Consider the following 12,211-nt stretch of genomic DNA (forward strand, 5'->3'; position numbering starts at 1 on the left):
GTGAGGCACTAACACTAGTAACAATAAAGAGATTTTCGTCTCTTTATAAAGACACTTGCTAAACCCCAGTGGAACAAATAAAAGACGCCGTGGACAAGGCAGTTGTTGTAGTAAAAAAAAAATATATATATATATATATTGGACAAAAAGGGAACAGAAAAACGTGTCCGTCCGACTTTGAGCGTCGTGTAGTGGTGTCGCTACAACAGTAACACCCCTCCGCTCGCATTGTCATCGCCTCGCCATATCTCGGAGACTTCGAAATTTCGCCGAGAACGGAAGCCACAAAGGGTGCACGTGTGCACACAAAAGGCAAATTAATCATTGAATGTCGAGTATTTGAATAGCGTTTTGTGTAAACTAATTAATGCGTGATCGGCCAGGTACGGCCCCAGAGCAATGTTCAAACGGGTAGACAGGCAAGCTGACATACGTGCAATAGACGCGAGTGTTAGGAACATGTTCAAGTGGTCATGGCTTGAGGAAAAGGATTTGAATGGAGATTTTTTTGTCCGACTACATTAGAAAGGTCGACAAACCTGGTAAGTCAGTTAAAATTTATATATATATATATCTCCCCGCCCCCGGAATTTTCAGGAAAGTCCACTTTCATCTCTAATTTTAGAATTTGTGTTTGTGCGTTGTCGCACCCTGCAGTAGATGTGGGTAGCTGTAACATGCTGATTTCAGTGAAGCTCAAAAAAGAAGGTGAAATTGTAAATTATAGTGTATTGTATATCTTGATCCGTGATATTTTGACACTTTATGTGAAGCATTTTATCAAGACACCTGGGAACTATTTATCTATCTATCTATCTATCTATCTATCTATCTATCTATCTATCTATCTATCTATCTATCTATCTATCTATCTATCTATCTATCTATCTATCTATCTATCTATCTATCTATCTATCTATCTATCTATCTATCTATTAACCCTAACAAAGATACCCCAACGTGCTGAGAGTACAAACAATAAGACCTCTCACGTTTGTTTTTTAAATTTCAGGAAATCCGTGACAACGGTCAAAGCGCCCACACACCCTCCTGATTTCGAGGACGCTATTTATTTATTAACCCTAACAAAGATACCCCAACATGCTGAGAGTACAAACAATAAGACCTCTCCCGCTTATTTTTTTAAATTTCAGGAAATCCGTGACAACGCTCAAAGCGCCCACACACCCTCCTGATTTCGAGGACGATTTCCTGATTGTGGATGACAACGGCCCTTTTTGCTTTTCCATTGCCACGAAATCAACCAATAAGCAGAATAAGAACAAAGAGTCCACCAGTGGCAATGGCAGGGAGATGGACGTGCTGAGCAAGAAGCTACTCAAAGAGCAGACAGCCCTCCAAAAAACTCCAAAGAACATGAGAGAAAAAAAGAACGAGGCCAAGCATTGCATTACTCCCAAGAAAAACAATCCACAGCATCCGCGCAACAAGGCTGACAATCAACCCAAATCGGCGACCGGCAGACAACCAGACAACCAGACCGTCACGCCTTCATCCGAGGTGAAGACGTTTTTCAAACATTGCCCAGACATGCAGTTTGATGCCTTATTTTATGAAATTGTGAATTTATAAAGGATTTATCGACATGTTTTGGAAAAAAATATTTATTTCTCTTATGTGTAAGTTGATGCAAGTGAATGCTCAGAAAAATCACATGCTTGTTGGTAGCAGGGGAAATAAAACAAATCCCAGCTCATATATGTTTTCTCTAACCAATGGTTAAAAATCATTCAAATCAAATGTTTGTAGAAAGAACTCCACACTCTATTTTAAGGCCACATCGTTCAGGCCTAGCAGAAACTCAATCTTTCCATTTCTGTCTTTAGTCTCCCAATGAACAGTTACATCCAGCGACACGCTTGCCAAGTGCTGCTCTAAACATCGGTAAGTGACGTGCACACTTCCGAAGCACACTCGGCATTTTGTTTCACAATGCAACTTTGTTTCAGACCATTCAGACGTTCCTTTCCAAGAACCTGTGAAGACTTCCAGCCCACTGGACGAGAGCATGGGTCGGAATTCGGCACAGACAAAGACCAACAACAAAGGCAAGATGCTGTCACCGATCGTCTCTGACTGTGAAGAAAAGAAAGATGCGGCAACGATAAAGCCAGCCACTGATAAGTAAGAACCGATTGACAAAGGAGTTTGTGTTTGGCTTCTGCTTGCAATATTAGTCTTTATGGATTGATGATTGATGGGAAAATGTATAATCACGATGATTTTCATTGAAATTGAAATCACGATTAATAAATTGTACAAATATTCAACCACTAAAACTGAACGACTCTAAACTATTAACATAGCCCCTGCCCATTCATCCCTGCGTTGAACACTCTATTCTTTTTGTCAAATACAAAGTGACCTTGTACAGTGCTGTGAAATAGTATTTGCCGCTTTCATGATTTCTGCATTCTTTGCATATTTATCACGTACAAAGGTTTCAGTTCATCAAACCAATTTTAATATCACACAGATTACCCAAGGAAATACTGAATGCAGTTTCTCAATGCCAATTTAATTTATTAAGGCAAAAAAAAAAAAAGCAACTAACTGTCCCTATAGGCGGCCCGGTGTCCAGTGGTTAGCGCGTCGACCTCACAGTGCAGAGGTACCGGGTTCAATCCCAGCTCCGGCCTCCCTGTATGGAGTTTGCATGTTCTCCCCGGGCCTGCGTGGGTTTTCTCCGGGTACTGCGGTTTCCTCCCACATTCCCAAAGCATGCGTGGCAGGCTGATTGAACACTCTAAATTGTCCCCAGGTGTGAGTGTGAGCGCGAATGGTTGTTTGTCTCTGTGTGCCCTGCGATTGGCTGGCAACCGGTTCAGGGTATCCCCCGCCTACTGCCCGAAAACGGCTGGGATTGGCTCAGTTTAATTCTCACAAGGGTCGCGGGGGGGGTGGCCCTTGTGAGGATTAAGCGGATCGGAAAATGAATGAACTGTCCACATGTGAGATTTTAGTTGATCAACTCCAGCTTTTTAGCCAAGTAAAGTTAGAAAAGTAATGGTTTCAAAATGGGCGGCACGCTGCTCGACTGGTTAGCAGTGCTCGTCCGCCTCACAGTGCAGACGTCCTGGATTCGATTCCAGGCTCCGGCTCAGGGACAGCAGAATACACATCATGCTTCACATGGTGCATTCAGGTTACTTTCACAACTTTGGGAACTTTTCAACGCCCCACACCATTCTGCACCTTTTTGGTTTTTATTCGATTGAAACATTTTCAAGATGGAGACAAGCCAAAATTCAAATAACAATTACATTTCAATTCATCGTCCAGCCCTACAAATAAAATCTCCCATGCTTGTTTTTGAAATTTCAGGAAGACCCTGCCACCGGTTAAAGCGCCCACTCCCCCTCCTGATTTAGAGGATGATTTCCTGGCCGTGGATGACATGTCTTTTTGCGTTTCCATTCCTACGAAATCAACCAGTAAGCAGCTTAAGAGCAAAGAGTCCGGCAGTGACAAAGGCGGGTTGACGGACAGCTGGCAGCAGAACGAGCCGCCAAATAAGAAGTTGCTCAAAGAGCAGACGGCCCGGAAAAAAACTCCCAAGAACACGAGAGTAAAAACGAACGAGCCAAAGCATCGCAATATCCCCAACAAAAAGAACCCACAGGGTCCGCGCAACAAGGCTGACAACCAAACCAAAGTGGCGGCCGTCAGCCTGACAGACGCCCAGAGCGTCAAGCCTTCATCCAAGGTGAAGACGTCTTCAAAAGGCGACCGAGAAAATCCCAAGACCAACAGGCCGGCTTCAAGCGCGAAGGGGATGAAGACGCAGCATCAGGAGTGCAGAAATGAAGAGTGTGAAGATGTCGACCTGGCTTCTTCTTCCGGTAAGATCATCTTCTCGTCATGTCTCGCTTTCACACTGGCATCCCGGTAAATTGCCGGAACAGAACGGCGAGATATCGTCGCCTGTCCTTTCCCACATAACCCACTGAGGCATGACAGTTCCACGTTGACGCAGCTGGATTATTAGATACAAAATACTTGCTTATTTTACGAGACATTTCTGGAAAGCCAAAAGCATAAACTGTAATTGTTCATTTTGGGCTACTTTTTTTTTCTCTCTCTCTCTCTCTCTCTCTCTCTCTCTCTCTCTCTCTGTCTCTCTCTGAGAAATTCTGCATCATATGAATGCTTGTTGCGTAGCCACTTTTCAGAAAAGGTCAAATCATCCATCCATCATGATTAATATTGTGATAAAAATAACAGTGTAACATCATAATGTACCAAAGATTTGGTGGTCACGATAAAAAAGCGCCGCTCTAAAACCAGAAATGCGTAGTTCAGTTGTTGTTTTTTTTTTTTTTTTTTTTTTTTTTAGCCTCATTTAACTGGTTTGCACTTCCGGTAGTGCGCAGCGCTCGTTATTTATTTTATAAATTTTATTTACTATATTTTGCCGCTTCATCACGTTTCGTTTTGGGATTTTGACTTTGCTCATACTACAAGTCGACTAAGGCCGAAATGTTTGTTTCTGTTATGATTTAATGTCAGGGTCAAATTTTTAAGAAAAAAGTAGATTGCATCTAACATTTATTGATGAAAACACAGCAATAATGAAATCGAAAACATATTACGGTATCCTGATCCAGCATATCAAATCATCAGACCAGTGGGGAGCTTCACACTTGTAGTTTTTCTGACATCAAAGAATGAAAAAGCCAGAAATTAGATTGAGGTGGCCACCTCCAAATTTTATATGAAGGAAAAAGACTGTTTTGAGAATGTAACTCTGTTAGCTAATGCTAATTCGTGCATTTTTGGTGACGCTAGCAGGGGTGTTGCTTCCGGTTCCATGGAGGATGTGCGCGTTTGTACATGCGAGTGCCTTTGCGTCATCGTGTTTTAATCAGTTGCCTGAAAGTCTCTCGGAAACTTCGGCCAGCTTAGCTGATTATATATGGAGAAAGTCGTTCTGAGGGACTGTCATTTAACAGTCCTGACAACCCCTTTTATCAATTCTTTCCCTTTAAACATTGATATTTCATCTGACTTCTCTCCTCCCTAAAATATGCTTTGCACATAAATTCTAATTTTTTAAATTTCACAAATGTAGCTTTCATCACACAGTTTTCGACTTGGGGCAACCCGACACCGCTGAGGATTCGGCAGCCCGAACATTTGAGCAAAATCATCAGTCTACTCCTGGCAGGAGTCCCACCGAGGAGTTTCAGATGCTGGGCAAAAGGAAAAGAAACCCGCCTGGAGAGTGGTGGCTCGGCTGCCCTCAAACGGAGGCGCAACCTGAGGTGAGAGGCGAGGCGCACTGTGTCAAGAAGTACAAAGCGAACCGCGGAGAACCGGTCAAGGAAGCGTCTGCGTTACCGGCCAAGCCCAAGAGATTGCTCAAAAGCACAATCGAGAAGGATGCGAAAAAGTCCAAGAAGGTTCGGTCGAAGGCGAAAAGAGCCCTGTGGAAAAGATTGCCCAGTGAACCAAACGGTGATGGAGCAGAACAAACAGAAGATCAGGAGCAACAGCAATTCCCGGATCGGGACTCTTCTCCTCAGCTTTCCAGTCCTCAGGACTTCATCCAACAACACCGAAACCACAATTCAGGTACGATACACACCCAAAGCCATCAATGGAAGCTTGTCCCAGCCGTCTTTGGACAGCTTACCAGCAGGGCACATATAAACAAACAAATGTTCACACTGGACGAATTCATTTTGAGTCATTCATTCATTTTCCGATCCGCTTTATCCTCACAAGGGTCGCGGGGGGGTGCTGGAGCCGATCCCAGCTGTCTTCGGGCAGTAGGCGGGGGACACCCTGAACCGGTTGCCAGCCAATCGCAGGGCACACAGAGACAAACAACCATTTGCGCTCACACTCACACCTAAGGGACAATTTAGAATGTTCAATCAGCCTGCCATGCATGCTTTGGGAATGTGGGAGGAAACCCGAGTACCCGGAGAAAACCCACGCAGGCCCGGGGAGAACATGCAAACTCCATACAGGGAGGCCGGAGCTGGGATTAAACCCGGTACCTCTGCACTGTGAGGTCGACGCACTAACCACTGGACAACCGGGCCGCCCTATTTTGAGTCATAAATTTGAAATTCTTTCGGTATGATAATCGCGAGCAAAAAATATTGCAGTATCACAGCAGCATGTGAACTCAATCAAGTTTATTTTTAAAGATATTGCAGAATATTTGATACAGAAGAAATGTGTACCGTGTTAAATTGAAATTCATAAATGTTTACTTTGTTCTGTTAGTATTAATTCGTCACAGTGTCAATGGTGAGCTATTTGTAGAACAGACACGTGGATGCTGGCACCATTTTTTTGGGGGTGGGGGATGACAATACACATTAGCAGCGCAAAAAAAAGGCATCCGTGTTTGCTGTGCATCTTACGTCTTTCTCCCTCGCTCCTCTGTGCATTACTCACCTGGAGGAGGAAAAAAAGCAAATAGCGTAAATAGTATTGTGCCCTGCTTAGACGGCCCCTCAAATAAGAAGAGCAGAGCTCATTACCAGTGATGGCCAGCGACTCAAATGGCAACATACTTGTGTTTTACAGAGCATCGAGTATTCCGGCGAATGTACCAGAGCACTCGTAAGAAAAAAGTGTCCAGCAAGCCCATCCCGCCGAGGACCACGGGATCTCTCGAGCAGCTGCCGGAGAAACGGCGAAGCAGACTGCCCGGTGAGTGGTGGAAGGTCACGGCCACGCCAGAGAACGCGGAGGCGGGGCTTCCGAGTCACAAGAAGTCCAAACTTGGCATGAAAACAAAAGCCAAACAAAGCAGACCTTCGGCAAAATCGCCTTGGCAGGCGGTCGATTTGCCGCCCAGTCAAACGACGCGGGACGAAGAGCAGACAGAGAGAGTGAACACCCCTGCCAAGGTTTTCTCCACCCGGCCCTTACCCAACGACGAAGGCGCCGCTCAGAGTCATGAAGTCGTGGTGCGAGTCTACACTCCCGACTGCGCGACTGCCAACAGCCAAGGAACTTTCACTGTGGAAGGAAGGCGAGACAGCCTACAGGACGGTTCCTCTCCTGAAGGGGAAATGTAAGGAGAAGACGGAGCATATGATGATCATTCGTGGGATTTTTGTCTCCTGTGTTCATGTTTTTGTTTTTCGGGGACGGGGGCGCAGATTACAAAGCGGACCGGTGTCCATGATTGAACTCGAACCACACCATGATGCAGGTAAGTCCAGTTCCATTCAAGAAATTAAAAAAATAATAATTTCTTTTCAACCTCAAGAAGGGATCACGAATGGATGTGAGTGGGCAATGTTGGTCACATGAAGTGACGTTGTTAAGTGTTAGTTTCAACAGAATGAGAATCCATTTCATTAATGAATGAGATGCGGGTAAATGCCTCCGGGGAAGTGGTTCACCTCAGGACCTGCCCCAGTCCATCGATGCCGAATCCTTTCCGCAACATCACCAAGTCGCTCATTGTCACCTAGCCCCGCATCTCTTAGCTCGGGGGTCGGCAACACGCGGCTCCAGAGCCCAATGCAGCTCTTTAGCGACATCTAGTGGCTCCCTGGAGCTTCATAAAAAATGTTTGAAAATGGAAAAAGATTTTGATAGTCAGCTAATGTAGCTCAAATGGATATAGATACATGTTGCAGCTCCGAAAAAGGAGAGCTGTGGTGTTGGTTTTTTAAAATGTACACTTTATTTATGCTTTTAACAGTCTCGACAAACACAGACACGTCTGCTTCCGACTCCGTGCCTTCTCCCTTCTCGTTCGACTCGAGGGGCGTTCAAAGACAGCCTCAGAAAAACGGAAATTAATGATCACTTCACTGACACTAAGAAAAGCGAAAATAATGCACCAAAACAAAAAAATGAAGCGAGGAAATTTGCAAATAAATTCTATGGGGGCGTTTGTGAACACACAACAAAGGAATGAATAACAAACAATTCTGAGACAGTCCAGTCTCCTACATACAGCATGTGTTTCCTTCATTGTAAGTTTTATAGAAGGCTTTTATTTTTTTGTGGCTCCAGACCTATTTGTTTTTTGTTTTTTTTTTTTTGTCCTATATGGCTCTTTCAACATTTTGGGTTGCCGACCCCTGTCTTAGCTGGAGAGGAGAGAGGAGAATGGGCAGTAAAACAGACCCACTTTTACTATGACATGATAATGAAAACCAGAAGAAATTGTCCAGTATCATGCACGTACTTAATGCAGATTCTTTCCATTTTCTCTGTTTGACCATTTTGGAGTGAGACATTTCAGTTTTGAATTCACCAATTTAGAAATTCATCAAGCAATCATCATTATATTCAAACACTTTTTTTCTCAATCCAATCCACTGATAACAATCATAATAACCCCCCCCCCCCCCCCCCCCCCCCCCCCACACACACACACACACACACACACACACACACACACACACACACACACACACACACACCCGTCTTTGATTTATATGCCGTATTTTTACTTGATGTAGAAAAGGAAGGTGTTACGTGTAGTAAGTGCTCAATCGAGTTGAGTTTATTTCAGCAGCAGACAGCAGTGATCATTTTACAGTTTGAGCCGTGCGAGTCCCAGGGACTCGCTGATCAGAAAAGTCTGAGTCCCATTATGCATTTAGAGAGCCCCAAATTTCGAATTCTGAAATGGTCTACTTATTCAATTGCAGATGATAATAACACAACAACAACAATATACATTGAGAATTGGTTTACTTCTTATAAACAAATGCTGCAAAAATTTTAATAATTCAGCCATACAAGATTATTATCGCAAAAAAACTATCCAACTTTAGCTGCTTCCTCTGTGATATCGCCGCAATAAACTTACGCAACACTTGTTCACAACACTTGTTTTAACGCTTACACGACTTGGCAATCGTCTGCAGAGGTAACAAGATGGCTGAGACAGGTACCAACGATCTGGCGTTTAGTTAACTGGCAACTCTTCATTCCAGACCTTCCGTCGACCAGACGCCCCCCCGCCGAGCTGTCGGTTTGCGACATGTGCGCTCCTCCCCTCAAGCCGTGCACCCTGCGGGCCGGGGACAGGAACGATCTGGGCGAGTGGCTCCAACTTCTGTTCCCCACCACACTCACGGGAGAGAATCACAAAAGTAGGACTGCAAAGACTATATTTTTAATGGTTGTCTTTATTTGTTTGATTTCTTGTTGACCAAACGCACGGGTTTTTGTCAACCGATCCCTGCAGACTCGGCCGTTTCCCCCGACCAGTTTGACTGGTACTTCTACAAAAACGGCACCATGGGCATCGTGGAGGACTTGCATTGTTGGAACTTCTCTCACGGGAAGATGCTGCTGGGCTCCTTCATGAAGAAACCTCTTTGGGTGGACCACAGCGCCACCATGGTCAGAATGTTTTTGGGGTTTTTTTTTCTCTCCAAATATTGGGAAAGAAGAAAAAAATTCTTATTTTTATTTTTTGTTGTTGTTTTGTTGGTGCTAAAGGTTTTTTTTCTGCTAACGAGCTCCGTCAGGGTCAACGTAGACTGTGTCGAGTCTTGTGTGCATGCAGGCAATTCCTTCATGGTGCCTTGTGGTAAGAACCGTCACTTTTGTTACTTTTATTCAGGACTGGACAAGCGATTACAACTGGTCAACAGCAAATTTTAATCGGAGATGGCTTTAAGTGTCGCAAACTTGGGTAATGGTCTCAAAGTAGGGTTTCAAATTGGGGTTAGGGTTTCAAAGTAAGGTATGGATTTCAATTTAGGGTTTTAAACTTGGGTTAGGGTTTCAAAATCGAGTTTAGGGTTTCAAATTGGGGTTTCAAGCTCGGAGTAGGGTTTCAAACTCGGGAGAGGGTTTCAAAGTAGGTTTAGGATTTCAAAGTCGGGTTTCAAACGAGGATTAAGGTTTCAAAGTAGGTTTTCACAAATTAGGATTAGGGTGTCAAAGTGGGGTTTCAAACTCTGAATAGGGTTTCATATTCGGGTTAGGGTTTCTAAGTAGGGTTTCAAACTAGGACTAGAGTTTTAAAGTGAGATTCCTAACTATGGTTAGGGTTCCAAAGTCGGGTTAGGGTTACGGTTTCAAATTGGAGTATGATTCTAGGGTTAGGGTTTCAAACTAGGGCCATTTCTGACAGCCCAAGTAAGATGATTCTTTCATCATCTCTTTTCTCTTGCTCTGCTCCAACAGGCCACGCCTACAGCATCCAGAACCTGGCGGAGCAGCCCGCATTCCTCTGCTTTAACAGAATGCTCACCGAGAGTCCCGACTGAAGCATTGACCAGTCGCATCCAGTTAAGGATTCTTAATCGCTATTCGTCGAGCAGCAGTTTTGATGAATGTATTTTTTGTCACTATTTGGCAGAAATGTGAAATTAATTTGTATAAGTCCATTTGTCAATGATTGTTAGACTTAAGTGTTGTTTTGGAAGTCATTTTCTTCCTTGTATGGCTAAATCGCCAGTTTCTGCTTTGAAGCTGCTGTACTGCCGCACACGTTGCCATATCAGAACCAGACAGAGGTTTAATTAAAACAGTCATTCATTTCAACTTCCATCTGTTTTCTGATCCCCATATCCTCTAAACGTATCCACGACCCTTTGGACCAGTGGTGTCAAATATATGGTCCGCGGGCCGGAACCGGACCCCAAGGAGGTTCGATCCGGCCAGCGGGATCATTTAAAAGTGAGAAAAAAATGCATTAAAGACACAGAATGAATATTTTAAATAAAATGCAATTTGTGCATTATCCGCTAGGGGGCACACTGTTTTGATCACAGTAGAAGACAACATTGTTTTGATCGGGGAAGAAAACAGCAGTCTCAGTCTGTCACCGACATAGACCCAACGCAGCAAATGATATGAAAGCGCCAATCAATGCTTCTTGAGACCAAAACAAAGGAAAGAGATATTTTGGTGATTCATAGCACAGTATGGTATAATGTTAATGGTTCGGCCCGCTTGACATCTACCGAGTCCATATGTGGCCCACAATGTGAAATGAGTTTGACACACCTGCTTTAGACTCTAAAGGGTTGCGGGCATGCTGGAGCCTATTCCAGCTGTCTGGGCAGTAGGTGCAGTACATTAACCTGCAATGCATGTTTTTTTTGGAAATGTGGGAGGAAACCAGAGGACGCGGAGAAAACACGCAGGCACGAGGAGAACATGCAAACTCGGAATCGAACCCAGTACCTCTGCACTGTGAGGCCGACGCGCTAACCAGTTGCTCACCGGGCCGCCTAAACAAGTGACTTAAACTTGTGTCACTGAAACAATTTGTTAGCCTGACTATCGCGATTCCTTAGTTACACATTAGCATTAAACTAGCATATTAGCAAAACAAAGCTCTGCATTGGCTTAAATATGTTTTTAACTCCCTTCAATTTTAAAGTACTGTATTGTTCACCATCTGACAAACTGCACACACCAGTCAGGTAGGCCTGAAGAGTATTTGACTGGTATCAGGTGACGTAGTATCCGAGTGACACTGATGCAAGCTGAGTGTGTTCTTAATCACAATAAACTGTGAATGAATACCTCAAAGTGTAACTCAAAAGTGTGCTTTATAAATTTATGAAACAGACGTTTAGCTACAACTCTTCTATTGGAGCTCATTAGGTAGTGTAAACACTGGGAGCAATTCACACAGTATGTCAGTATATCAGTGTCCAATGAAAAGACTGATCAAGAAATCTGCATCTCTTTTATTTCATACACAAACTCGCACACGCACTCTCACGCACTCCTTGGAGCCAAGACGGCATACGTTAACCCTTAAATTACAATACATAAATAAGTTGTTTGCATATAAACACTCACCGATGTACACGTTCCAAACTGGTGAGAGGCCTCAAAATGACCAACAGTTTGTTGCCTTTTTAACTATTTCGTACATTTTTCTCACCTGCAATCTTTGCATAACCAAGCAGGAGTAAATCCTCGTGGAGCTGCAATCTATTTACAATGGCAAAAGAATAATTTTTTTTTTTTTTTTACATTCATGTGCCATCAAAGCAATGATAAAAACAGGAATTTTCGTGAATTACCAGTTTTACCAGTGAGGGGGAAAACCTACAGCTCACTGTGTACTTAAAACAAACACCTTCAAATCCTCAATATACCGTATATACAGAGTAATATGTCTGTTTTGTTCAAATGGTAGTTAAATTTCAAACAACGCTCTGAGATTACATGAAAAAAAACTGAAGCAGCTCCTGTTGGGAAAAGGGGTTTTCACCGTCACATCACT

General features: G+C 43.6%; 1 protein-coding gene across 1 annotated transcript in view; it reads left to right on the forward strand.

The window, feature by feature from the left end:
* The window catches only part of LOC109529038 (uncharacterized), a 13,103-nt gene extending 2,594 nt beyond the window's left edge, over positions 1–10,509 (forward strand). The window contains exons 8-18 of the mRNA XM_019892186.1: positions 1,155–1,521; positions 1,848–1,905; positions 1,971–2,145; positions 3,346–3,863; positions 5,107–5,595; positions 6,565–7,057; positions 7,146–7,198; positions 8,946–9,104; positions 9,200–9,357; positions 9,457–9,547; positions 10,150–10,509. Of these exons, the coding sequence (XP_019747745.1) occupies positions 1,155–1,521; positions 1,848–1,905; positions 1,971–2,145; positions 3,346–3,863; positions 5,107–5,595; positions 6,565–7,057; positions 7,146–7,198; positions 8,946–9,104; positions 9,200–9,357; positions 9,457–9,547; positions 10,150–10,232 (2,644 nt within the window). The 3' untranslated portion in view covers positions 10,233–10,509. The remainder of the gene's footprint in view (positions 1–1,154; positions 1,522–1,847; positions 1,906–1,970; positions 2,146–3,345; positions 3,864–5,106; positions 5,596–6,564; positions 7,058–7,145; positions 7,199–8,945; positions 9,105–9,199; positions 9,358–9,456; positions 9,548–10,149) is intronic.
* Positions 10,510–12,211: the final 1,702 nt, after the last annotated feature.

This window comes from Hippocampus comes, unplaced genomic scaffold (assembly GCF_001891065.2).
Source record: "Hippocampus comes isolate QL1 unplaced genomic scaffold, H_comes_QL1_v1.1 scaffold153, whole genome shotgun sequence".
Classification (NCBI taxonomy): domain Eukaryota; kingdom Metazoa; phylum Chordata; class Actinopteri; order Syngnathiformes; family Syngnathidae; genus Hippocampus; species Hippocampus comes.